Below are 26185 nucleotides of genomic sequence, written 5' to 3'. Positions count from 1 at the left end.
GATGTAGTACTTACAGATACATAGGCTGTCAGGCAGATGACCAAAGAGGCGGTGATGGCATAAGGGATGGACGTGTTGGGATTCTTGGCTTCCTCTCCAGTGGTGGCAATGATGTCAAAGCCAATGAAAGCATAGAAACACGTGGCTGCTCCTTGCAGCACCTGGTGGGACAATAGCATTTTTCAGACTCAGAGTGTCAGGGCAGCACCAGGGCCCAACATGTGGTACCAACAACTGCCCAGTGCTCGGCCGCGTCACTGAGCAGCAGAGGGAATAACATGGTGGATCTCGTGCTCAGCACTTGAGTTCTGATCTCCTGTGCTTTCTAGCTGTGTGATCCTGGGCAATTCCCTCGTGGGTAAAATGGAGATAAGAAGACTTATGGCCACATAAACACTGGGTTGTTCAACATATTCAAATCATTTCGGGAAATAAGTGGGGTTATAAGTAAATCAATACACTGGCTATCCCTATGTCTTGCGGAACTCATTAACTAACCTCTCCGTGCCTTATTTTCTTCCAATGGTTCTCAACCACAACCAGGGGTCCTATGACTTCCCTTAGGGGATGTTTGGAAATGTGAGGAGCTACTTGTGACTTTCACAGAGACGTGAGGTGTGCTTTCAGCATTTAGGGTACAGGACTCAAACGCTTCTGCACCAAGAATTGTCCTACTGAAATTACCATTGGTGCCCTTCATAGATCATCTCTGTGGTACCCTCTAGATCTGAAATGATAGAAAAGATTTTCAGATCTTCAGATATCCTACTGTCTTCCGTGGGGAGACAGGTAGAGACAGTCTGATTTTTCTGTCCCTTTGGGGCTCGAGTGTCCTAGCTGGGTTATAAGGCTGGAGAAGATATGCAGTGAGAGGCAGTGTCAGGCTGGGGAGGTGGTAACCAGTGACATCTGCTGGATGCCTGTTGGACTGAGCCTGCACGGCTGCAAGGGTGGGTGGGACTATAAGTCAAGATGTCAGTGCGAATCTTCTCTTAAGGAGTGGGTTACTTTCTTCCAAAGAATTGACTGAACTTTAGATGAAGTTTCCCCACCTTGGCATTCTCATTATCGGCTGAAAGTAAAAAGTGTGCCTCTCTGAATGCTTGGGGAATGTCCTTTCAGGGGAGGGTGAGAGAGCTTTTTCTAGACTTGTGTGTATGGGCCAGGGGCCTTGGCAACATGCAAGCTCTAGCCAGGGGCCCAGGGGTGAGCTTCATTGAAGGATCATTTCTCCCCCTCTAATCCACATATAGCTTACAAATGATGAAATTCAAAACATGTGCCAAGCAGATACCTGTGCCCAAAGTTTCACTCTTACCTCTCCCACTGGCTTCTCAGTAAGTAAACGATAAAATACTCAGTACTGGAATCGACCAGGTACATGACAAACTGAATATCTTCTCAAACCTCAGAAGCAAGTTTGCTCACCTGTAAAATGACTTGGCCCTTTCTGTGCTCTTTCCCACCAAGATTCTAAAGTTCCAAGTCCCTAAGTGGGCATTCTTATCCTGGGGTCCGTTCAACTCAGGGTGGGAGTCTATGAACTTTGCTAAGAAAAGATTACATCTTTATTGTTAGTAACCTCTGACTAAACATAAGCATTTCTTTTAATTATGAATGTAAGTGACAAACGAATAGTACCTGTGATTTTGTCACCAAAGCAATCAGGTATTTTTTCTATACTAGTAGATAGTTGCAGAGATCTTGAAATGTTTCTTGTGCTTTTTGCTACTTCCAAATTATGATAGTTATTAGACACAGATATTAATATTTAAAACACTAATATAGAAGCACATTGTTATTATATCACAATTAAAAATATTTTTATAACTGTTTTAATATATTTGCTTTCTTTTGAATTCCTATGTAATTAGGTTATTCATTTATAAACACAATTCTCAGAAGGGGCCCATAGGCTTCATCAAACTGCCAAAGAGTCCATGGCACAAAATAATCTAAGAGCTGCTGGTCTATTCCAAATTCCATTTTTTTTTTTTTTAACATTTATTTCTTTTTGAGAGGGAGAGAAAGACAGACAGAGCATGAGCAGGGGAGGGGCAGAGAGAGGGAGACACAGAATCCAAAGCAGGCTTCAGCCTCTGAGGTGTCAGCACAGAGCCCGATGCAGGGCTCGAACCCACAAGCCATGAGATCGTGACCTGAGCCGAAGTCGGATGCTTAACTGACTGAGCCACCCAAGCACCCCATAAGAGCTGCTGGTCTATCCTAATAACTCAGGTAGAAAGAACTTCTCAAGGAATTGTCATCAGAGGACTGCTTTCTGGGAGAGGAGATATCTCAAAATTTACTCCAGTAAACTCCTTCATTTCAGGGAATGGAAAGTGTTTTGGCCTCCAGGCAAGGAGAGAAAACAGATCTCACTTCATTGTACCTGGAGGTTTACCGGTCTGGAAATGTGCTTGTTTTCGCTTATCTAGCAAATGTTTTTGGTCTTTAAGGATGAACAGAGACTGCGATTGCAGGCTCCCTAAACCTCCCCAATCAAGGAAAGCCTTGCTTTAAGATAGCTACCAGAAAACAGGTTCTGCTTTCTCTTCCTTTAACATCTTTCTTCCTTTACACGTACATACATACGTACGTGTGCGTGCACACACACACACAGCTCCTGCAAATCATACAGATCTGTCAGGACAGTCAGTTGATGATGTATCCCTCCCAGTTAGGATGTTCCATGCATAGTCCCTATGCCTATTTGCTGTGGTCAGTTCTGGATGGAAAGTTCACAGATATTGCAAGAGCTCACTGTTGAGGAAAGGGGGTTGGAAGGATCTTAAAATAAGAACTTGGGGGCCAATCTACCCTAGAAAAAGATGAGAGGTCTGTAAGCCATGCCTTGTGAGGAATCACTGGGGACCCAGGGATGTCAAAGGTGAAGAAAAGAAGACTCAGTGGAAGACTTGGAGGACACCTTCCAATTTTGAAGTGCCGATCACGAAGCAGTTGGAGGAGAAATATACTGTAGGCTCCAGAGGGAATCCCAACGCCATGCACGGCCATCCACAGGTTGGGGGTTGGGGGTGGGGATTGGATTTAGTTAGGAGAACAGATTTTACAGATTGTCAGACTTAGCGTGGTTGGGTCACATACTGGCTTGGTGACCTAGAATAAGTTCCTAACCTCTTGGAACCTTATTTTCTTAAATGGAGATGAAAGTGGTATTTAGTTCATAAGGTTGTTGCAAGGATTAAATGAGATAATACAGTGAACTGCAGTCATAGACTACAGCAGGTACTTAGTAAATATTAGCTCTTACCAGCAGTATTTTTTAATTACTATTATAAAATTTCTAGAACAGATGAAACTCAAAGGCATAAGCAAATTCTTCCTCCTCCTTTTTTTTTTAAAGGGCATATATTTTATTAACTGCTCCCTTGTGCCAGGCACTGTGCTTGGGGATGTGGATATAGTCATGAACAAAAATACTGTGAGCTTAACCCCCTGGGGCTTGGAGTCTAGAGGATACTGCAAGACCTAAAATACAATGTTGACTGTGGTAATAAATTGAATGAGATTGATAAGTGTCTATATTATTTATGAAACACAAATTCTGCTGCTCTCCAAATAATTGAAAAAATAGATGGCAACTGCTGAAAATGATGAGATACCAGAATATTGACTATGGCCAAGATGGGAATGGAGAGAATTAGTTTGCAAAGAGAATGTCTGTTAGCCTGAATTTGCTATGTAAAACTAGAAAGCCATTATAGTTGAAGGAAGACTGGATAGATCAAAGGTAGGACATTTGGAGGTTCTACTGCATTAGGCAGGAAACAGAATTTAACTCAGATGGTTTAAATGAAATGATTTCAGTGAAGGCCCATTGGCTAAGTCCATCAGGGAGCAACCAGCAAGGGGCCTTCTGGAGCACAGAACAGAGTATGAAAGACGGATAATGGATCTGGGAAGGGAGGAGAAATAGAAAAAACCCAGCATACCTGTCAAGATCAAACAGATCCTGGCCTAACAAGCTATAGATTAAATAAACACATTATCAAGGAGAAGATAATAAAATTAGCAAATAAGATCACCTTTTTGCCTAAGTTAGTTTTACTTAAGTTAGTTTGAATGAATTTTTCTTCCTTGCAAGCAAATGATTCCCGACTGATGAATACAAAAGAGCCAGGAAATGAAACTGGGTATGGGTCTGTCTCTACCCAAATAACCACTCAAATTATTCGCTCTATCCAGACCTCAGATCTGGCCATTGGTATTTGTGATTAGGATTCCCTTCCAAGCCTGAAAGAATGCGTATGTTCTTAATTTTTTTTTTTTCAACGTTTATTTATTTTTGGGACAGAGAGAGACAGAGCATGAACGGGGGAGGGGCAGAGAGAGAGGGAGACACAGAATCGGAAACAGGCTCCAGGCTCTGAACCATCAGCCCAGAGCCCGACGCGGGGCTCGAACTCACAGACCGCGAGATCGTGACCTGGCTGAAGTCGGACGCTCAACCGACTGCGCCACCCAGGCGCCCCATGAATGCGTATGTTCTTAGGAGTGAACATCTATGAATGAAATTGGTGGGTGAAGTGTGCGTATATGCATGTTTCTGGGTTCATTGGTGCTTTCACCTAGCTTTAAAAAAGTATTTCGCATAAATAAAAAATAGCATTGACTTTTTAATTTGACCACGTAAGTGGAGAGTTTTCCGTGGTAAAGCTGGTGTAGCTGCTCAGCCAGGCGATCCAGATCAGCTCATCCCTCTACAGAGCCTTCGTGGGGAAGCAGCACGTGCCTCAGTTGCTGGAAGGCTGCTGCTTACTTGGTTGTCGGAAGCAATGCCATTAGCGGCATGCTGTTCAGTGTGTGGGGTCCCTAAAAGCTGGCCCTCTGTGTCTTGCTGATATTCAAGAGGCATAGGAATGAGGCAGCTCTCCATATTCTGCCTTGGCCAGTCTGCCAGATGTCTAGGAGATAATTGGGCACTTTTATATAATTCACTCCCACGGTAACAAGACAAAACTCCAACTTTAATAGCATTTTCTACCACCCTCAAGCTCCGGATATCTATTAGCAGCCTGTCCACGGTGACAGTAGAATGCGTTAATAGGTTCCAACAAATGAATTAAACTGTGGAGAACACGAAAGCCAACGTTTCCTTTGTTTGGAGGCGTTCAGCATTCCCCACACATACTTGCTAAGGACCATTTTCCTTGGAGCTGTTTGTGCGGTGGAGTGTCTCATTTGGTTCAAGAGAAACCATAAGATAACATCAAGAACAAATAACATACAGGCAATACACATCCAACAGTGTCCAGGGGCTAAAGAACTGCAGATGGAAGCAGGGGTTCAGCTGAGGGCCAGCAGTTACTTGATCTAGAGAAAAATGTTTGTTGTTCTTCGGCTCTTCAAGACCAAAGCAGCATCTGACCCAGAACCTGTAAGTGAGTAAACCATTCCTTAAGCTATTTTCTTTGGAAGGATGTGGTTGGGGCAGGGAAAGAGTAGGCTTGTGAAGGGTCTATGGCCAGAGGACAGATTGTTTATTATTAACCCTTTCAAAGTACTTGAGAATTGTGTGTCAAGTCAGGTACCGGTATCCTTATAAACCATCTCCTACATAACACAATGATCTCCCCCAGCCCATCCTAGCAGAAGTGATTGAAGAGTAAAGTGGATTGGAACTCTGTACTAGACCCTTTGTCAGGGATAAGGGTTGGGTTTTCCCTAAGGAGAAGTCTGCAGCTGTCGAGTAGTCAACTCACTTTTGTTGACAATTGTCAAGTAACGGAGTAGGGAGTGTGTTTATTCACTTGGTGGATGTCATGTTCATGAGAGGGTTTCAGACCTTAAAAATTAGGATCCATATTCAAAGTGGCCTTGCTAGGGCGCCATCTGGCTGGCTCAGTCAGTAGAGCACAAAACTCTTGATCTTGAGGTCATGAGTTCAAGCCCCACGTTGGGTGAAGAGTTTACATAAAAAAAAAAAAAAAAAAAAAAAAAAAAGAAAAAGAAAAAGAAAAAAAGAAAGAAGGAAAAAGAAAAAGAAAAAAACAAAACAAAACAAAACAAACCCCAAAGTGGCCTTCATGGACTAGAAAAGTGACCAGAAAACAAAGTTGAGAAGGAACAGGTCCAGGCCAGTTTGCTAGGGAGGAAATGTACTATGCAGAAATCCAAGGCCGGGCAGATAGAAAAGAGGATGAGTCAGCAACATCCTCAAACTGGGCTGTCCTTTGTGCTCAGCTGATGCTTTTAGTCACAGCCACTAGAGCACATATTTGAATTCCCTGCAGGGATAATGGATTTGCAGCGAAAAATACAAAATTCCAGCTAGACCTTTTTGGTGGCCAGTGACAAGCCTACTCAAGATCGTAAGGTTGGGTTGCAGCGAGATTGCGAGGCCAAAGGTGCAAAGAGAGGCAATCGGTCCCGTGTGTCCAAGCCAGGTTGGGGGATAGTGGAGTAAATAGGGCTTTGACTGAAGCAGAACTGGGATTGAATTTCAGATCCATTGCCATCCAGATCTGTAGCCTTAACTTTTCTCAATTTAAGGTATTTTGATGTACGAGTAGAGACCATTGTCCTTATTTTGTAAGGCTGCTGTGAAGATGAAATGAAAAGTGTACATGAAAGAGTGCATCACAAAGAAAATGGTTCGTGTTAGGAACAGAATCCTTCCTTTCCCTTTTTATGCCTGACTTCAGATCTTCTTTTCTGGCCACAAAAGCTAGTGAGAACATGGGATATGTATAAATGGGGACCCCCTAAGGCTGGTTTGACTTAGTTTCTTCCTTGATGAGGTAGACTCCTGACTATCCTGAGGAGGGATCTGGAGCCCTTGAGTGGGAAGAGGAGACCCCCAAAGAGAATAAATACCCCAGCACAAAGCACAGGGGGAAGGGTAAAAGATTTATTCATCTTTTTTGGCACGGGCACAGAAGAGGTTGTTTCTAGTCTTTACGTGGGGCCTAGACTACAATGTATGTCATTTCGGTGAACTCTTAGGAGGATTTTGGAAAGTAGACATGAACTGAGTAATTAAGAAAGGTTTTCAAATTGTTTTGCTGTGTCGTCTTGGTAAACAATGCACTTTGGCCTAGGTTGGTTTACATGCCCAGCTGTAGGTAAGAAGAGTAGCTAGACCACGTCTTAATGCTCCTCCTAGCTCGAAGACTTTATGACTTTGTAAAAGCTTAAAGGAAATGAAAATGTAACATGTTGGATGAATTACCTTATTGCATTTTTTTAAAGAAGGCTCAGATGGAAGGGGGTGATCATGCACAAGGTAGTCCATGAAGTAGAAAGCATGTCGTAGTCACATAGACCCAAGTAGGAATTTCAGTCCTGGCACTGACTAGCTAAGTGACCTCAGGTAAGCTCCCCAGCCTTTTTGAGCCTTGGATTCTCCACCTGTTAAGTTGGGGACAACAGCACCTTCTTTAAAGTTTTGTTATAAGAGTGAAATAATATCCATAGAACACAATGCTGGGTACCCAACTGGTAGTCAATAAACTCTAGCTTCTTCCTCCTGTAATTATCACTATTGCTAACCACACAATGTGTACTAAAAAAACTATCCAAGATGTTATTCTTTTTGGCAAACGTTTGATACAATTAGTTTTCCCATTTGGTGGATGAGAAAACCTGACAGCACAGAAGTTAGCTGTTGGTCAAAGTCCTAACAGTAAGTCCATGACCCCCAAATGTCTTAGATTGTGAAAAAAAATGGTGGGAATTTGTGCGCTACAGTGGAAATGCAGTTGTGTTCCGGAAAAACACTTTTTTTTTCTTTGCCACTCTTGTAATATATTGTTTCTCTTATTTGATAGGAAAGGAACTATTTGTATCGCAAGAGAATATAGACTCAGGGATCCTGAATAAGGTCAACAGTGTTTCTTTGTCTTTTCTGGTTTTAACCAGTTTCGGGATTTATTCACTTCAAGGAGGAGAGATGAACTTTGCAGCACTGTGGAATTCTTACAGATAAGAAGAAGACTAGAAATCTTGGCTCAGATTCCTCCTTTGCTTATTTCTTGGCATTGAACAGTGTGGCACAGTTCAGAATAAACAGGAGTTATTTTGAGTATTCTCCAAGAGAGATTTCTGGTCCCTGGACATCTTGGAGGAAAACCAGTCTAAGCAAAAGCTACACAAGCAAATCTGGGAGAATCCTGGACATGCGTCTGCCAGTCGCATGGCAGTCTGCTAGGCGGGCATGCCTTTCTCGGCCTCCATTTCTTCACCTGCTAGGTGAGGGGATAAGACCGGGTGATTTCTAAGACCTCTCCCAGCTCAAAATCCTCTGATTTATGTTCTATTATTAAAAAAAAGAAAAAGGGATAGGTGGGTGAATTTTACCAATGAATTCATAAAGTAGGCATTTTTAGTCATACTAGAAAGAGGATCCAGACACAATTTAGAGCTATTTATCAGCCACGTAGTTGGCTTGCCACTCTGACCTTCCCATTTTTCTTTAGCATAAACCTCACCACCCAGATCATGGGGATGAGATCTGAAAATGTCCTTTTGGTCCAGCCTGCTCTCTGGTCAACTCCCAGACCACTCCAGGTGGACTTCTGTGCCGTGAGCCACACCACTGGAATGGGATTTATGAGCGGCCCTCACTGGGCCGGCCCAGCTGCACTTAGACTTCAGTGGGGCTCTCCATATTGGGCCAAACATTGGGATTAAATTTAAAAACCGTTCTTTCTCTAGTTCTGTACCCAGGCAACACTCATCCCTTACCTACCCACCCACTCTCCCGGCTCCTTTACCGCCTTGTCTATTTAGGGCTGTCTGTCTCTCGGAAAATACTCTACAGAGATTCTAGAGGACCCAGCTGTACAGGCTTTGGAGTCAGACCATCCTGCCTTTGGGTCTTGACTCTGCCAGTTACATTGTATGCTTAATAGTGAGCACACACTGACCTCTCCAAGTGCGAGTTTTTCACCTATAAGACCAGAATGTAAATATCTTCCTTGCAAGGTTCTTAGGACACTTAAATATTACATGCAGAGCACTTAGCATAAGATTAGGCATATTTCACGTGGTCAAAACATAAAATGTTTTCTTGTGGTTTGTATAAAATAAGATCTCAATAAATGTGAAACAAATTAAAAAATTATAGAGGAACCACTTTTTCAGAGCATTCCGATTAAATTCAGATAAAAAGTAATGAAACGGATGCCATGAAGATTACAGGACAGAGCAGCATTTTCTTAAAAATATGTCTCAGACTAGCCACAAGATGGAAGGAGATGGAAGGCAGAATGTGCAATAGCCATACTAGACTTTAGAAGTGAACTCACCCCTGACCAGCCGTGGGGCAAAAACTGGCCCTCAGCCCAGTATTTCCCATTGATGAAGAAGAGGCCTGCAATCATGATGAATGCCCATACTGCCAGATTCAGCACGTTGAGGACGTTGTTGAAGCCCACGGAATTCTTCACCCCCAGCGCAACAATGATGGTGACAATCACAGCAATTACTAGAGCCAGAAGGTCAGGGTATGATTTTTCACCTTTTCCTGGAGGGGAAAGATATGAGTTAATGTTGTTCAGAGGGGAGAAAGGGCCATGCAAACTCCCAGCACCGCTTCAGAGCATTTGCACTCAGCTCTGACAAGGGTAATCAGTTTGTCATGGAGGGAGGGGAGGCTTGCATGTAAGTGGGTGTATGTATGAATGCATGTGCCTACACTGTGGTCCACAAGTGTCTATTTGCAAATGGGAAGATTTTGAAATACAAGTAAGACGACCTGATATCCTGGACAAAAAATTGGGATACGTGATATGACAATGACAACACGGCCTAGGGAACCATGGCACAGAACATTTGAAGTCAGAACCATACTGACATATCGATGGTATAAAACATAGGTTTAACATGTCGTTTGAAACCTGGTTTATCTTCACAGATGTTCAGTATAGAGTCCATAAATTTTCCATCCTAGTAATCTTTTCATTTTTAGAAAGTTTTAAAATGTGTATCTTTGAACGCTATTGGAAGAAGAGTATTCTTTGCATTTATGTGTATGTGTTTGCAGAGAAGATAAGCAGTGAACACACCCCCACCTGATTGGCCTTGTCTGTTGGCCAGTGGACTCCTGCTCTCTACAGAATGGAAAAGGCACTGCCTCAGCTGTCAGGGTCCTGAATTTCAGCTGTACTTTTGCCCATGACCGGTTGTGTGGCCTTGGGCAAATGCCTCAGTTCCCTGGATCTCATTTGTAAAGTGAAGAGTTTGGACTACCTGATTTTGGAGGCCTCTTTGAGCTTAAAAATTCCATGAAATCAGTATATTGTGGAGATGTGGTCTTCATGCTTTTTATCTTCTTATGGTATCTGCTTGCTCAGCATTTTTGTCAATTCTTCTGAGATAGGCACACCAAAGTCACATGACTAGCACACAGCCAAGAATCTATACTTGGAAGTTCTGGGACAAGACCCCCAAGTTTCCCCAACTATTGTGTGGCTTCCCACGAATATGAGAGGTTAAAGTCAGACATTAGGATGGGAAGCAAGGCAAGCGATGGATGGAGTGAGTGGTATTTGTTATGTGAGCTTCTGACTGTTCAGTGTTCACCCAGTTGTATTACCCCTTCCTTGACCTCTGCTAGACTGGAATCCATTTTTCCCTTTTAAAAGTATATTTTCTCATTTAAAAGTTAATACATGCTTATTTATAAAAATTAAAAAAAATCTGCCGAAACCACTAGAGAAGTTCCTTACGGTTATTTTTCCTGCATTGATTTCGTTTTTATATAGTTATTAACATAATGCGTATACAATTTGTATCCTTTGTCACATGACATTGCATCAAAAACATATTCCATATTATTACAACAGTCCTCCTAATCATCCTTTTAATGGCTACATAATATGCTTCCACAATTTACTTAATCGTTTGCTCCACTGTAGAGTATTTAGGCAGTTTCTAATCTTTAATATAAATAAGGCTGTGATGAATATCTTTTCATATAAAGCTTTTATGGAAATTAGAATGATTTCCTTAGCATAGATTCACAGAAGAAGAATTACTTTGCAAAAAAAAAAAAAAAAAATAACAAAGAAGAAAGAGACATATTTAAGGGTCCTGATACATTTTGTCAAATTGAATCCTGAAGGAGGAACCCATTTGTTTGTTGGGGTAATTTTGCACGTTGGGGCAAGAAGATATGGCAGTCTCACCTAGGCCATTGAGGGTTCCCACAGTGTCCACCATCCAGCGGCTGATGGTGTGGTTTGCCAAGGAGTCGAACATGCTGCTCAGAGCACTGGCGCCGGCTGCAGTGCCAATCAGGTACTCCAGGATGAGGTTCCAGCCAATGAAAAATGCCACGAATTCTCCGACAGTGACGTAGCTGTAGGTGTAGGCCGACCCCGTTGTCTTGGGAACACGGACTCCGAACTCTGCATAGCAGACACCTGCGTGGGAAAAGCATATATGGGTGGGGGACTTTAGGAGATGAGATAACCTCTTGGTGGTCAACCATCTTGGGTACAAAATACTGGGAATCTCTGGGATCTTAGAACAAATACGCAAAATTTTATGTATATGAATAAATTCAAGGCCAATTCTAATGTCTTTCAACATCAGTTCTGAAAAACTTTTAACCCGAATGTTTGGGAAGAGAATCAGAACTAATTTGAATGGGCTATTGGAAACTGCTCTTTGTTTAGAAAAATTCCTATTTGTTGTATGTGTCTCTGTCATGTTCTTTAGGTGTCCTTAGATGTCAGAATGAGCACGGTCTAGTTCATGACTTGATGACACTAAGTTTACATTATGTATAACATTCTTCTCTTTCATTTTTACATATTACAGAGGTCCTCCTCATTTGACAATGATAGTTCAAGTGATCTGTGAAGATTCTGTACTATATACGAGAGGCAGGATTGATACAAAATGCAAATATAAGTAAGTGTCTTGTTTTTTTTTTTTTTTTTGGAGAGAGAGTGAGCATGAATACCAATGGGGGAAGGAGAGAGAGAGAGAGAGAGAGAGACAGATTGAGAGAATCTTAAGCAGGTGGAGCTGATGAGGGGCTTGATCTCACAACCCTAAGATCATGACCTGAGCTAAAATCAAGAGTGGACGCTTAATCTACTGAGCCACCCAGATGCCCCTATTGCCTATCTTTGATGGAATTATAGATTAAATTAGAAAGAGACTGGGAATACACCAAGCTTCTGGGAGCTGGGAGAGTTTCCTGCATCTTGCTAGGGACTCTGGATGTGAGGCCAGTAGGTAGGATGCCAAGTTGGAGGACAAACCTAGGACAGCCTGGAGGAAACACACCAGGAACGGGTTGTAGGAGGGATTTCAAAGTAAACTTTACCTTCAATCCCAATTTTGTTAAGGGCCAACCCTGAGGTTCTCTCATCATAAATCAGGGAATAACAGTTCACTCTTTTGTGAATAAAGAGAGCAAATTTCTTCTCCTTTGAAGGGAGTGATATCAGTGCAAGGAGGCACAAACAGAGATGTCAGAAGCCACGGCACAATGAGTGGTTAAAACCAGTGCACTTTCTCTTTTCCTACCCCTTAGTGGTGCCGGCTCTCTGGGTGTCCGTGTGAAAGGAGCGCTGGACCAGGGGGGCTGTGCTCTTGTCTCAACTTTGCCTTGAACCTGTTCATCCCTTTATACTCAGTTTCCTTCTTTGTAAAGTAAAAGAATTAGACAGGGATGCTCTCTTAAGGGCCTCCCTACTGTAACACCCTAGGATTCTACCTGTTACACTGAATTTTATGGATTTTGCTGCAAAACGTATTGAACATGGTTCACTTTTCTTTTACATCAATTACTATATTGTTCTACATATGGAGACATTCTCAGGCCTAGCAAAGTCGTCCGTCCCTGCACTGAATGACCTAGGCCACTGTTTGTTTTGAGTTCCTGTGTTGGCCCCGCTCTCCTGCCCCCCACCTTTGTAAAACAGTTTTTCATCTCCCTCCTGGAGGTCAGACTGTAAGTTGTTTCTTTTTGTTGCTGTCACAGGGATTACCTTGAACAGGCTGACCACCTCCTTTTCTAAATTGCCACTTCCAACACCTGATGTTTACATTGTTAGAGTGAGTCTAAAACTAAGAGGAAGTGGTCCCTGAAGGAAGGACTGAGGAGTGTATGGAGTGAATAAGCACTCTCTCCTGAAGAGAGTTGGGTTTGTGGATACACATTAGGTTTCCCTTTAGTGCAGTGTGAGGAAAGGATTAGGAGGCAATCCTAATTCTGCTCTTGGGTATAGGATCCATAGCTTTACCCAAGAATTCTTACATCCTGTGAACTTCATCTTTTCACCCTTTTTACCCCTGATAATGCACACGGCTAATAAATGGAAAAATCTCAACCAACGCTTTTGAAACTGGCATTGATTTGATTGTAAATTTAATTTGGAGAGGCAATATTTTGAAGTTTGGGCAATCAGTGGTTCTCTCCTTAATATTTGATCTGCCAAATTAGATGTAAAAATTCCCAATTCACCATCAGAACTCACTCGCCAACTCAATGGCCACATCTTACTTAGGTCTTGTGAAGGAGCCAGTGCATTGCTGTCCTGAGGCAGAGGAAGAGGCCCTTAGCTGTGCACAGTGTAGGAGCATATGACATCAGTTGTTTATTTCCCAAGGTCCAGCTTGTATTCTGATAGGTGGAGTTTGGGAAGAACAGCAGGAAAACTAAACGAGACACTAACTAGGTAAGACAATTTCTGCTCCTAGAGACCATTCTTTTGGATGCATTGTAAAGGATTTTATTTTTGCATCTTTCTGATTTATTTGTATGCAAGAATCCAGGCTTTTAGTGGGCATTAGAGACTATCCAGCCTGGCACTGAACCTCAGTGGTGAGGAGTAAGTGATCTCAACCCCAAATGTCCTGAAAAACAACAACAACAACAAAAAAAAACCAATCTGGAAAATGTTGTCAATCACTCCACTTTTTTCAAATATATGGTGTGTAAGAGAAACATATTCAAAAGTATCTTTCTAATTTAATAAGAAATAAGAACCAAAGAAAGGGAAACCTCGGTTTTTTATCTTAGATTATATAATAATTGAGTGTCAAAGAGCAAGTTACTTATTTAACATGGGTAAAGTGAAGGGGCCAGGTAGATAAACTTTAGGGTCCCTTCTAGTGTTGCCATTCTTTGGTTTCACAGCCAGAATCAACTTTCAAACATTTGAGTCAATGGGGGCAGCTCCGGAGAAAATACTGGAAACCAGTAGTTTTCAGCAAAAGTAGTACTGCCATCTAGGGGGAATTTTGGAAATCTGTGGGGGTGTCCAAGGTTTTCATGATTGTGGACACTTGAGGCATTCAATGGGTAGGGAGCCATTAGACATTCTGCAGTGTGGGACTGTCCCACAGAATGAAGCATTTTCCTGTGTCTTACGTAACTTCTGAGGGTCCCAAAGGACCTGTTTATGAAAACAAGTTTATAAATTATAAAAACTTTTTTATAATTTCTGAGCCTGAATCTATCTCCATTTTAATACATTAAAAAAACCACTTTTTTTACATTTATTTTTTTGATAGGCAGAAGGAGACAGAGCACAAGTGGGGGAGGGGCAGAGAGAGGAGGAGACACAGAATCTGAAGCAGACTCCAGGCTCTAGGCTCTGAGCTGTCAGCACAGAGCCTGACGCAGGGCTTGAACTCACAAACTGCTAGATCACGACCCGAGCCGAAGTCGGACGCTCAACGAACTGAGCCACCCAGGTGCCCCAATTTTAATACATTTTAAAGTTTATTTATTTATTTTGAGAGAGAGAGAGAGAGAGAGAGAGAGAGCACAGGAGCTGGGGAGAGGAGCAGAGAGAGAGGGACACAGAGAATCTTAAGCAGGCTCTGTGCTGTCATCACAGGGCCTGATGCGGGGCTTGATCTCATGAACTGTGAAATCATGACCTGAGCCGAAATCAAGAGTGGGATGCTTAACTGACTGAGCCACCCAGGTGCCCATATCTCCATTTTACATATTAACACAAAGTTTTTTTTTTTTCATGATTTTATATGCATTGAATTTTCCAGGGCTGCAACAGCTGGGTAAATTGAGGGACAGTTGCAATTTGTTTTGTTTGGAATTAAGAGTTGGTCATTATTTTGGAAAACCACATCATCAACAGCAGCATAAGTCATGGTCTCTGAATATCCAACAGCACACCTATGTGAGTTGTGTTCACAGTTGTTCTACAAGTGACAGCAGACATCTGATGACTTTGTTACGTCTCCTATTATTCTTATGCTCTAGCTTCTACACACTGAAATATTATTTTTACTAGAAGTGACTTTTCTTTCGTTTACCTTCCATACTCAGGGGAGATAGATATATATATATATATATATATATATATATATATATATATATATATTTAAATTAAGTGTGTGGCTCTGGAAAATAGTAAGGGTTCCTCAAAAAGTTAAAAATAGAACTACCTTATGATCCAGCTATTGGGTTACTAGGTGTTTATCCAAAGAATACAAAAACTCGAATTCAAAGGGATACAGGCACCCCAATATTTATAGCAGCACTATCTACAATAGCCAAATTATGGAAACAGCCCAAAGGCCCATTGACTGATGGATAAAGAAGGTATGGTATATATATATATATATATATATATATATATATATATATATACACACACACACACACACACACACACACACACACAATGAAATATTACTGAGCCATAAAAAAGAATGAAATCTTGCAATTTGTAACCACAAGGATGGAGCTAGAGAGTATTAATGGTAAGCAAAATAAGTCAGTCAGAGAAAGACAAATACCATATGATTTCACTAACATGTGGAATTTAAGAAACAAACAAAAAAAAGGAACTAAGTGGGGAAAAAGGAGGGAGAGAGAGGGGGAGTCAAACCAAGAAACAGACTCTTACCTTTAGAGAACAAACTGATGGTTACCAGAAGGGAGGTTGGGGGGAGGTATGGGTTAAATAGGTGACTGGGATTAAGGAGTTGGCACTTGTTGTGATAAGCACCAGATGTTGTATGGAGTGTTGAATCACTAATTATATAACTGAAGCTAATATTACACTGTATGTTAACTGGAATTTAATAATATTTTTGTAATGTTTATTTATTTTTGAGAGAGAGAGAGAGAGAGAGAGTGTAAGCAGGGGAGGGGCAGAGAAAGAGGGAGACACAGAATCTGAAACAGGCTCCAGGCTCCAAGCTGTCAGCACAGAGTCCAATGTGGGGCTTCAACCCATGAACCTCGAGATCCTGACCTGAGCTGAAGTCGGACGCTCAATGGACTGAGCCACCCAGGCACCCCTGTTAACTGGAATTTAAATAAAAACTTAAAAAAATGTATATAATTTTAATCACTAGAAAAAAATAAGTGTGTAGGAAGGTAAACATTATCTCTAGTTTATTTCTAGAACTATTTGATAGCAAAGGAAGAATTTCAAAGTATTCATTGCCTAAAGTTGATTTGTACTAGGGGGGAGAATCACTATGAGAGAAACATTTATAAATAATCTGTACTCAATTTAGTAATGCATTAAGAAGTTTCTTGCCCTAGGGTTATCTTCCTAGTCATATTTGCTTTATGCTATTGTCAAAGTGATTCTGCATTCCTTGGCTAACCATCAAGTGATCGGAGAGGGAGAGATATATTGATTTCAAAAGTATAGCTGTGTGGCTGGAGAAAATCATGAAGTACAACGTCGGGGTACAGATGGTGCAGACCACTGGGTGAAAGTTTCCCAATGGGGTTGTTCAGAGTTGGCAAGTCCAGGTCCTTGAGAAATATAGGGGTTCATTTGAGCAGGACAACAGGGAATAGAGTGATTTTTTATAGCCTGAAACTCAGGTATCCTTTTCAACTTATCAGCTCTTTAAGTATATTGTAAACATGCCCTTCTTTTCATTTTCTCATATCCCTAGTGTTTTGTTTTATTTGTACGCCCGGAACTATTTTTTGTTAAATTGACAACCAGCCAGCCTGAATAGCAGTCAAACTTAGGACTTACACATCGAAAAGAAGGTTGGGATAAGATACCAAGGGGATTCTTTATTTGAAATATTCTCTATTGATCTCTCGTGTACCCTATAAATGATGCATGGTTTGGAGTTCAGAGAAATTTGGTCCTTTTCAAAGTGGATTTCTTTCCAACTCAGAGAATCTGTGGTTCTATCGCATATAGATATAATCAGCCGGCGTTACATTAAATTCTCCCAGAGAGCCTACATGGGATGTCGAACTTTCCAAACTGCCTAATATGCTATTGCCAATCATCAAGATAACCTCTACATGTGCTTCCTGTCACTCGAGAACCAGGAGGCGAAGATTCTCCTCCATTCTAAGAGGTGTAGAAGAGAAAGATCCAGCTGGGTGTAGGTGAAAGTTCGAGAAGGATTTATCCACTCAAGAACTATATTCCCTCCACATTCTGCTAAAAAAACAAAACAAAACAAAACAAAACAAAACAAAGCAAACCATTGTCTACATAAGTATTTTTTAAAATGCTTTCATCTGGAAAGATTAAATCTAGAGGTTTTTCACACTTGAATGCCAATTACTCTACTCAGATACAGAGAGGTTTTCCGTTAACATGCAGTTTAACTTATGGACTGATTCCCTAACTGACCTATCAACTAACTTACTGATTTCCTACAATAACTTCTGACTTCCTAATGTCTTTCCTTTAAGTGATGCACACAGTTAAGTGCCTACTATGTCAGGCACTGAAGTGAATACCAGAGGCATAAATCTCCTGACCTTGAAGCATCTGGATTCCAACCAGGAAAGAGTTTAATAAACAGATGATTCCATGCAGCCAGTTTCAGTACTATCAGTATTTATGAGGTGCTCTGGGAACCCAGTGGGGTGAGCGGCTCTTAGAGAACACGGTCCTCGGTTTCTGGGGAGGTAGTGACGAAGGGGAGGCTTCTGAGCTCATATTGAAGGGCAACTTGGGCTTTTCCAGGCAGAATGAAATGGAAAAGGGTGATCTCAGGCAGATGGAAGGGGGTAGCTGGATGACACACGTGGGCTGCTTTGTGGATTGAGGAGGATGAGTCTTGTAGAGGTGAACTGAGGATCAAGTGATTGAAGGAGTGGGATCTTCTTAATAGACTGGGGGAATCTAGCTGAAAGAAAAAACTGTTCAATCATCTACTTGTCTCGTTTTAAAGCTTTGTCTCGGTTGTAAAAACCTCTTCGCACACAAGTGTTCTTTAAGAGTCTCATACATAAATAAGTAAAAGCAAGGTGGCTTTGTTTGAGGAGGGGGTGGGGAGCCTGAGGCTGGTCTGCTCAGGATGCCCCTCATCCCATACCTCCCAAAATGCCAACCCTCCTCTGTGGACTCACGGGGCTGCACTGAGTGCAGTGTGGGGGGTGCGTGTCACCTGCTCATCAGGGCTTTTCCCTTGATGGTTGATGCAACTGAGCCCCAGACCTGACGTTGCACCTTCAATTAGTGATAGAGCCGTGCATATACTGATATGCAGTTCTAAGAGCTTTCCAACTCATCCATTCATCCACAACATTTATAAGGTTCTATCTCTATGCCTCTATGTTAGATTTTAGAGATTTAAAGGTGAGTGGGAAGAATACAGTCCCTTTGTTGTGGGTCTTATAGTCTAGTGGAGAAGACAGACAAAAAAAACCCAACATATTATAATAAAACGAGAAAGGAGATATTAGTCGTGGCGGGGGGATGGGGGAAAATTCATGAGCTGCTTTAAAGAGCTGCAAAACTGAGTTCTAAAGTAAGGTCTTTGGACAGCCAGAAGGACTGTCTCTAGGGCAAGAGTTATCCGGAGGTATGAGAAGGAGGGGGCAGAGTCTCCAAGAAAACAGTTTGCCAAGCTGCCGCTTCATTCAGGCCTCTGGGATCAGTAACATGGGGAGTGTTGCTCACAAGGTCAATCAGGCTCTCTTGGTCACAGACATCAAGCCTGTGCAGTTATTTTGAACATGCGTCTCTCAGTGATTCTCATTCATGAAGTCGGTTCCTCCCGAGTGCCAGTCGTCTGCTCTGTCTCCCAGACACAGGATGGAATCAGCCATTGGATGGAACCTGTGCACCACACCAATTAGGCCTGAACAAGTCCTCACCAAATACAACATTTTTGTTGAGATGGTTGTTAACTCATTTCTTTGTCCTTTTGTTAGTTTTCTTAAGACATCTTTGTTCTGTTTACAGATTCACAGCCGGGCTAAGACACGACTATATCGCTGTGGGTGATAGCACTGCATAAATGTGGATTGGGAGTGGGCTATCGGGAGAAATCACAGGACCTCAGAGAGAAATAGAGTGTGGATTCTCTCGGAAACATTTGTTTCCTTTGTGACACCGGATTCCAGATGGCAAGTAATGAAGTATCACCATCATTGCTGTTGCCCTTGAGAAGCAGGCTGCTGGATTCTCAGAAACATCTATCTCTTCAGTCCCCCGGTTTGTGGGACCCTGTGATCCCTGCCCCCGTGTCCTCTTTCCAATGCTCTTGATTAGCCAAGAAAATTGTGCATTTCTTTTCCCAGGAGAAACCCATCAGGCTGTCTCTTCCTCTCACCTCCCTGCTCCTGTCTCATCTACCTGAGGGACCCTGGTCACTCCATCACCTGTCAGGGAAGTCCAGGCAGTTCTAACAAATGCGTCTGGAAGAAAAGCAATTTGTCTGGGAACGCCCATTTCTTTGCGTCTAAGAAGAGACATCATTTTTCTGCCAAAGCAGGGCCTTAGGGGGACAGTAGGAGCCTGTGTTCAGAGGATGGGTAGCATCTTTGATCAGGGTGTGTGTGACACTATTCGTTACTGAACCTGACAGGGCTCCAATTAAAGTTGGGTTGGGGAAAAGAGGGCTCGCAGGTTCCCTAAACCAGAGCACCAATCTATCAACACCTACACAGAAAGGAAAGAAGCTGTTCTCATAGTCAGAGAAGTGACCCCTGAGAGATGTCGAGGAAGTTTCATAATTTACTGATTAAATGTGACCAGACTATCTGTGTACTCTCTTCTCTAGATCTCCTTCTGTGAAAAGACTTTAAAGGTTTGTCGGAGGTACGATTTCCATAGCGTGATGGATTAGAGTATTATATTGTGTGGCCATGCTATTGTTAATTATCATCATTAGTGCATACTAGTTTTATTGCTTTATCAAATGATGATGGAGATGGTAATAATAATAACACTCATGTGGTTGCTTTCAACCAAGTGACCCACAGGCTTAGCTGTTCCTTGATCCCATATTCTGACCCAGATTGGTCCCTCTTCATTGCTGAGGTGGCAGGTGGACGGGGACAGCTCTTTTCTCTGCTGCTAACATTTCTAGGTAGGTGACCTCAGGGTAATGTCAAAGGCAGCCTCGGAGGGAAAAAGAAGTTACAAAAGAGAAAGGCACCTCGTTGTTGGCATCTACTGTGCCAGGCCCATTGTACACAGTTTTTCATCTGATGCCCAGGTAAGCTGTAGGCAAATGACGAGGCCAACATCAGCAGCCCGTCTCTGGCTTTAGGAGAAGCAGTGAGTGTCACAGGAGCCACACAGCATCTGGAGAGAGGTCTAGAGAGTGGTTTTGACAGCTAAATGAGATAATGCACACCCATCACTTTGCCCAGTGCCTGGCACACAGTAAGTGTTTAATAAATGGCAACTGAAGTTATTACTAACTGTGGCCTTGAGTAAGGCACCCGGTTCACTGGGCGTTAGTTTCCCCATCTGGACAGTGGCGATGGTGATCCCTGCTGTGAGGTTGCCATGGGTCTGCAAAGGAGCACACGTTCTGGAGTGTGGTGGGCACTCCGGCAGTGGGAGCAATGGCGATTATTACCGAGGAGGAAAGGGAATCGCACAGACTTTCTTAGCAGTAGCCTCCTGAGTGTTTCTTCAGGAACCTTTTCCTTGGGGATGGGAGAGAAGAGGTTGGAAGCAAGAATAGTTGGCTCATGGTTTTAGAGAGTCAGCGTTGGCAGGGATATCAGAAATCATCTGGAGTCTAGACCAAGCCCTACGTGTGCCCAATTCACTTCTTGATGGATGCTTTGGTTCTTTTTTTTTCTCCTCTAATTCACTTCTAAATGAGAATGTGGAAAAGTTCCTTCTTAGGTTTTAAACCTTTAATCTGGAAACACATGTTCTTTTCCGCAAGTCCAGCTGGACGTTGTGAGGGTGGAGAGAAATTTCCTGCTTTCTTGCTCAACCTTTCTTCATGAGGCCTCTGGCCCCGTTCAGATGACTCTGATAACCGGGCTAGAAAGACTTTGTGCAGAAAGGAGAGAACAGGGGTCAAGGGACAGCCAGCAATTCTCGTGCACCCAGGTATTTTCCGGCTCACCACTCCCCAGGAGTAGGCAGTGTCCCCATTTCTTTTTTTTTTTTAATTTTTTTTTTTCCACGTTTATTTATTTTTGGGACAGAGAGAGACAGAGCATGAACGGGGGAGGGGCAGAGAGAGAGGGAGACACAGAATCGGAAGCAGGCTCCAGGCTCTGAGCCATCAGCCCAGAGCCTGACGCGGGGCTCGAACTCACGGACCGTGAGATCGTGACCTGGCTGAAGTCGGACGCTTAACCGACTGCGCCACCCAGGCGCCCCCAGTGTCCCCATTTCTAAAGCAGATGAAAATGGCACCAACAAGGATGACAGACCTAAGAAGCTCTGTGTGGGGACCAGGCCATCACTCCCTGCCCTGAGGACTTAGTGGGAGGGGGTCAAAGCTGAGTCCTAAGAGAACACACACGAGCCCTTGTGTGGCTCCTCGGCCCAGCTGATGGGCAGGTGGGACCGGGTGCCCCTGGGGATGGGCTGCATTCTCAGCAGATGCCCGGGAGCATGAGACACGCTGAATCTCTCATTGGCCTGGATCTGTTCTCCGTAGAGGATCTTCCCAGAGACATGAGACACCCTTCATTAAAAAAATTTTTTTTTCAATGTTTATTTATTTTTGGGACAGAGAGAGACGGGGCATGAATGGGGGAGGGGCAGAGAGAGAGGGAGACACAGAATCGGAAACAGGCTCCAGGCTCTGAGCCATCAGCCCAGAGCCCGACGCGGGGCTCGAACCCACGGACCGCGAGATCGTGACCTGGCTGAAGTCGGACGCTTAACCGACTGCGCCACCCAGGCGCCCCGAGGCACCCTTCATATAAGAAGAGGGGTGCCATCTCCGTTTTCCCAAACAGGGCTAATATGCAGGGAGGGCGAAGCAAGGCCAGGGACTAGGGATTTAGGGGACCTAGCAAAGTGAGGAGGGACACTGAGTGCACAGAGCCAGTGCCTGGCACCTTCAGAACTTCTGAGCCGCTGTGCACGAAGTCTGCTTTGTCCCGGGCCTCCGAGGGCGAGGCCTCCTCACGCTGTCTCATGCAGTCCTGCCTTACTCACTTCTAGCACCCATTCCAGTGCTTCAATACCCCTTGTTCAGAAAGAGTACTTTGTCACAGGACCCTGTTTAATTTCCTTAAGGGCACTTACCACAATTTGTAGTTAAATGTATCCATGTACTTGTTTTCTGAAGCATAGCCTGCCTGTACGTTTTGAAGCACAATCTTTTGGAAGGCGTTTTGAAGCACAATCTTTTGGGAAGGCGGTTATCCTGGTAGAGATGAGAATTGCTTTTGGGAATATACCTTCAGATGCAAAAGAATGCTCTTTGTGGAAGGTCCATCTGGAGAAAGGGGGAATAGGAGGCAGGCCCGCTGGGTCTTTTGCTAGGTGTGCACCACGGGGCTTCAGAATCTGAAAGATGGGTGCTCATTTGCACTAAGAACCAACCTAGCCTTGTTAGGTTGGAGATCTGGCTAATAGTGTTGGCAGTAGTAATAATCCGGGCAAATTTACTGAGCATTTACTACGTGCACCGGCTCTACTAAGCACTTTACATACACAATCTTCCCAAGTAGAAACTATTATTATTTCCATTTACAGATGATGAATCTAAGATCTAAATGGGCTATGGTGCAGACATGAGAGGGAGGTCAGCAGGCACAGGGCGAGGCCGCTCACAGGTAGAGGTGATAGCCTGGGGTCTCTGCCACCTGCTAGCTGTGCCGAGGGCTGAGGGCTCAATACCGTGGCCCACCTGTAACTTCGGGCAACTTGTTTGGGAAGGCCTAGGTTAAGTATGTTTCCCAAGTCACACAGGTTGTAAGTAGCAGAGTAGGGCTTGAAGTGAGGGAGATCCATTCCAGGGACTAAGTGCATCTGGCGCCTGGCTGCTACATGGGATTGGAAAGTGTGTGTGGAAAGTTGAGACATTGTGTCTTTCTTTACAGATCTTTCCTCTCCCTGGGTTCTTTTGTTGTCCTCACACAGGCAATCTAATCTGAACTGTTCCTTTTGCAGAGGAAGAAACTGGAGTCAAGAGGTCAGCGTCCCGAGCTGCTGAGAAAAAGAGCTGGAGCTAGGACTCGGATGTACCGACTTCTGTCCTGGGCCCTGTGGTCTCTTGCAGTGCTCATGATTATTTCATGCGGGCTGGTCTTGTTTCTTCGCATGGATGTTGAGCCCTTTGTCTCCTGGTTTCTTTCCTGTGTTCAGCACAGCGGCTGTGCTGAGCCCAGAGCAGGTGACCAGTCCCTCCCATGGCCATGCTAGCTGCCCTTGCTCTGCACTGTCTACTCTGCCAGGTGCTGTACAAGATGTAAAACAAGCCCGGTCCTCCTCGGTTTGCTGGAGGAAGCTCATCTCAGAATCAGCAATTTGAGAGCCTTGTAAATTTTTATTAAAACGCGCTCACCTTCTCTGAACTGGTAACTGACATCCTTCCTACAGGACTGTCAATCCAGCTCTGTATAGAAGAGTTACACGAACTTCACAACACCATTCTCACTGCTGACAGGTGACAGAAAGGTGCTGAGCTTAGAAAGCATTTTCATGACCTGGGTTACAGAAGTTACGATCTAGAAAAGTGCTCAACTGATCAATAGAACAGAGTGAGCTGCAGGCTCTTTTGAAACCTCAGTAAGGGTGAGAGTTTTCTCTATTCACTTGCTTCTCTTTGGTGAGTTTTTAAATTTGGGGGATGTGTCTGTACGAAGCAGGTTAGGGGTAATAGCCTTTGGAGCCAGGCAGAATCAAATTTAGATTCAACCTTCGCCACTGACTGCCTTATGGGCCTGGATAAGTCACCATACCTCTCTGGGCCTCAGTTTTATCATCTGCAGAATAAGTATACAGTATCACTTATTTTGTGGGATTCATTGGAAGGATTTTGCAGCTGTGTGCAGCTAAAGCCAGGCACATGAAGTCCCCAGTGCTTTAGCTGTTACGATTAACCATAAAATGGGGACACTAATAGTGTCTCTCCCTCCCAGTAGGGAGGTTGAGAGCATTAAATGAGGTAATATATGCACAGTGCCTGGGGCACAGTATTTGATTAATAACAATAAAAATAATAATAATAATAATAATTACTAACATTTATCATGTGCTTCCTAAGCTATGTCTTAGAGACTTCACAAACATCGGGGGAGCTGCTATCATTATTAAGAGTTCGACATAGAGCTGTGTGTTTGGGCAATATTTTGGAGAGCTAGTTTTCCAGAAGCTTGAAGACTGGCACGTATCTGTTCATCTTTGCCTTTCCTTTCTATCCTTTCAGTGTTTCTACCTCTCCCCTCACCAGGGTGGCTGAGAGCAGTGCTCAGGTATGTTTGGGCAAACGCATAGATGCAAGCTTGTGAAATGAATGAGTGATCCTAGATCACTGAGAACGACCAGCAGTGCAAAAGGACCCACCCTCCTGTGTCCACCTCTCTAGTCTGGCTTCAATTTGAGGAGGGGAAAACGGTTTGTTCTGAAAAACAAGACAAGGGAACTGAGCAGACTATCTACATAGACTCTGAATCTTTAGAAATCTTCCTTGGTCATGAAAATCCAGCCTGAGATGAATATTGGAGTGAGGATATTCTGCTGAAGCCTGGTGAAGGCCCAGCCCAGAGGGTGGGGAGCTTTGCCTGTGGGGAAGGCATCTGCTTGACAGAACTCTGTGCCCCTTACCGCCTTCCCAGGGATTCTGTTCCCACACTCTCACGTGATGATGGATTAGAAGATGCCAAAGAGTGAATGAGGATGGCAGGAAATACAAATGATAAATGCTAGCGCTAAACCATAAACTAAGAATGCCAAGAAAATGCTACTCAGCAGGTTGGCCTGTATTGCCTTAAATTTTTTTTTCAATGTTTATTTGTTTTTGAGAGAGAGAGAGAGAGAGAGGAGAATGAGTGGGGGAGGGGCAGAGAGAGGGAGACACAGAATCTGAAGCAGGCTCCAGGCTCTGAGCTGCCAGCACAGAGCCCATGGGGCTCGAACTCACAAACTGTGAGATCATGACCTGAGTCAAAGTCAGACTGAAGTCAGACTGACTGAGCCACCCAGATGCCCCCAGTATTGCCTTTTAGATGGTTGGCTTCAAAGATCTCAGAGGCACTTGCTGAAATGGAAGACTGTGAGTTCTGGAGTCCTGCAGGCTGAGGTTGGAGTTCTGGCCCTGCCACTAAATATCTGCCTGCCTCTCAGGAAGTGACTTTAACTTCTGACCGTCTGGCTCCTCCAGCTGAGGGAGGAGATAAAGTCACTCTTCGCCCCACTGTGTCTGTGGGGCTGCGCGGGAGCCCCGCCTGCGGCGTTCTGCACACACGCATTCATTCACTGCCCCTGGTGGCATTCTGTGGAGGTCCCCTTTCCTTGGGTTTTCTGTTTCTACTTTCACTTTCTGTCACCAGAACTGTGCTGTAAATCCGTTATTCTAATGACATTATTTCAAAAACACTCTCATGTGTTACGTCTTTTCTCAGCTACAGAGAGCATTTATCCCTCTCCCCCCGTCCTCCCTTGTCCACCCATGTCCGCATCCTCTCCATCTGAAGCTTCCTTCTGATCTCCACTCATGGTCTCTTGCCTGTTTTGTACAACTGCATGGCCAGTTTCTTCACCCCTACTCTCTCTCCACCGTATTAATACATTACAGATCTTGTCACGTTGCTCAACTTCTCTGCCGAACAAGTGATCTCCAACCTTCTTGCTTGGCCTCCAAGTCTCTCCCTTAAGGACCCACTTTGTTTAATGAATTATCTTGATGGGCCATTTTGGTTAGGGGACAATAGTCTTTGGAGTAGGGTGGGGATGAACTTGTAGAGAGATAGAGAGATAGTATACTGCTCTGGATAAGATACGGACAAGGGTTTTAGGGCTTGACAGGGAACAGCAAGGGAAAAGAAGGTGAGATTGAAGGAGAAAGGCTGCCC

General features: G+C 43.6%; 1 protein-coding gene across 1 annotated transcript in view; it reads right to left on the bottom strand.

Annotated features, from left to right (window-relative positions):
• SLC7A14 (solute carrier family 7 member 14) overlaps positions 1-26185 on the bottom strand; it is a 113609-nt gene that overhangs the window by 21283 nt on the left and 66141 nt on the right. Inside the window, exons 3-5 of the mRNA XM_045503000.1 lie at positions 11154-11390; positions 9273-9490; positions 15-161 (exon numbers count right to left, since the gene is read on the bottom strand). Of these exons, the coding sequence (XP_045358956.1) occupies positions 15-161; positions 9273-9490; positions 11154-11390 (602 nt within the window). The remainder of the gene's footprint in view (positions 1-14; positions 162-9272; positions 9491-11153; positions 11391-26185) is intronic.

This window comes from Leopardus geoffroyi, chromosome C2, assembly GCF_018350155.1.
Source record: "Leopardus geoffroyi isolate Oge1 chromosome C2, O.geoffroyi_Oge1_pat1.0, whole genome shotgun sequence".
NCBI classification, from domain to species: domain Eukaryota; kingdom Metazoa; phylum Chordata; class Mammalia; order Carnivora; family Felidae; genus Leopardus; species Leopardus geoffroyi.
This window is presented reverse-complemented; position numbering and strand designations above follow the sequence as displayed.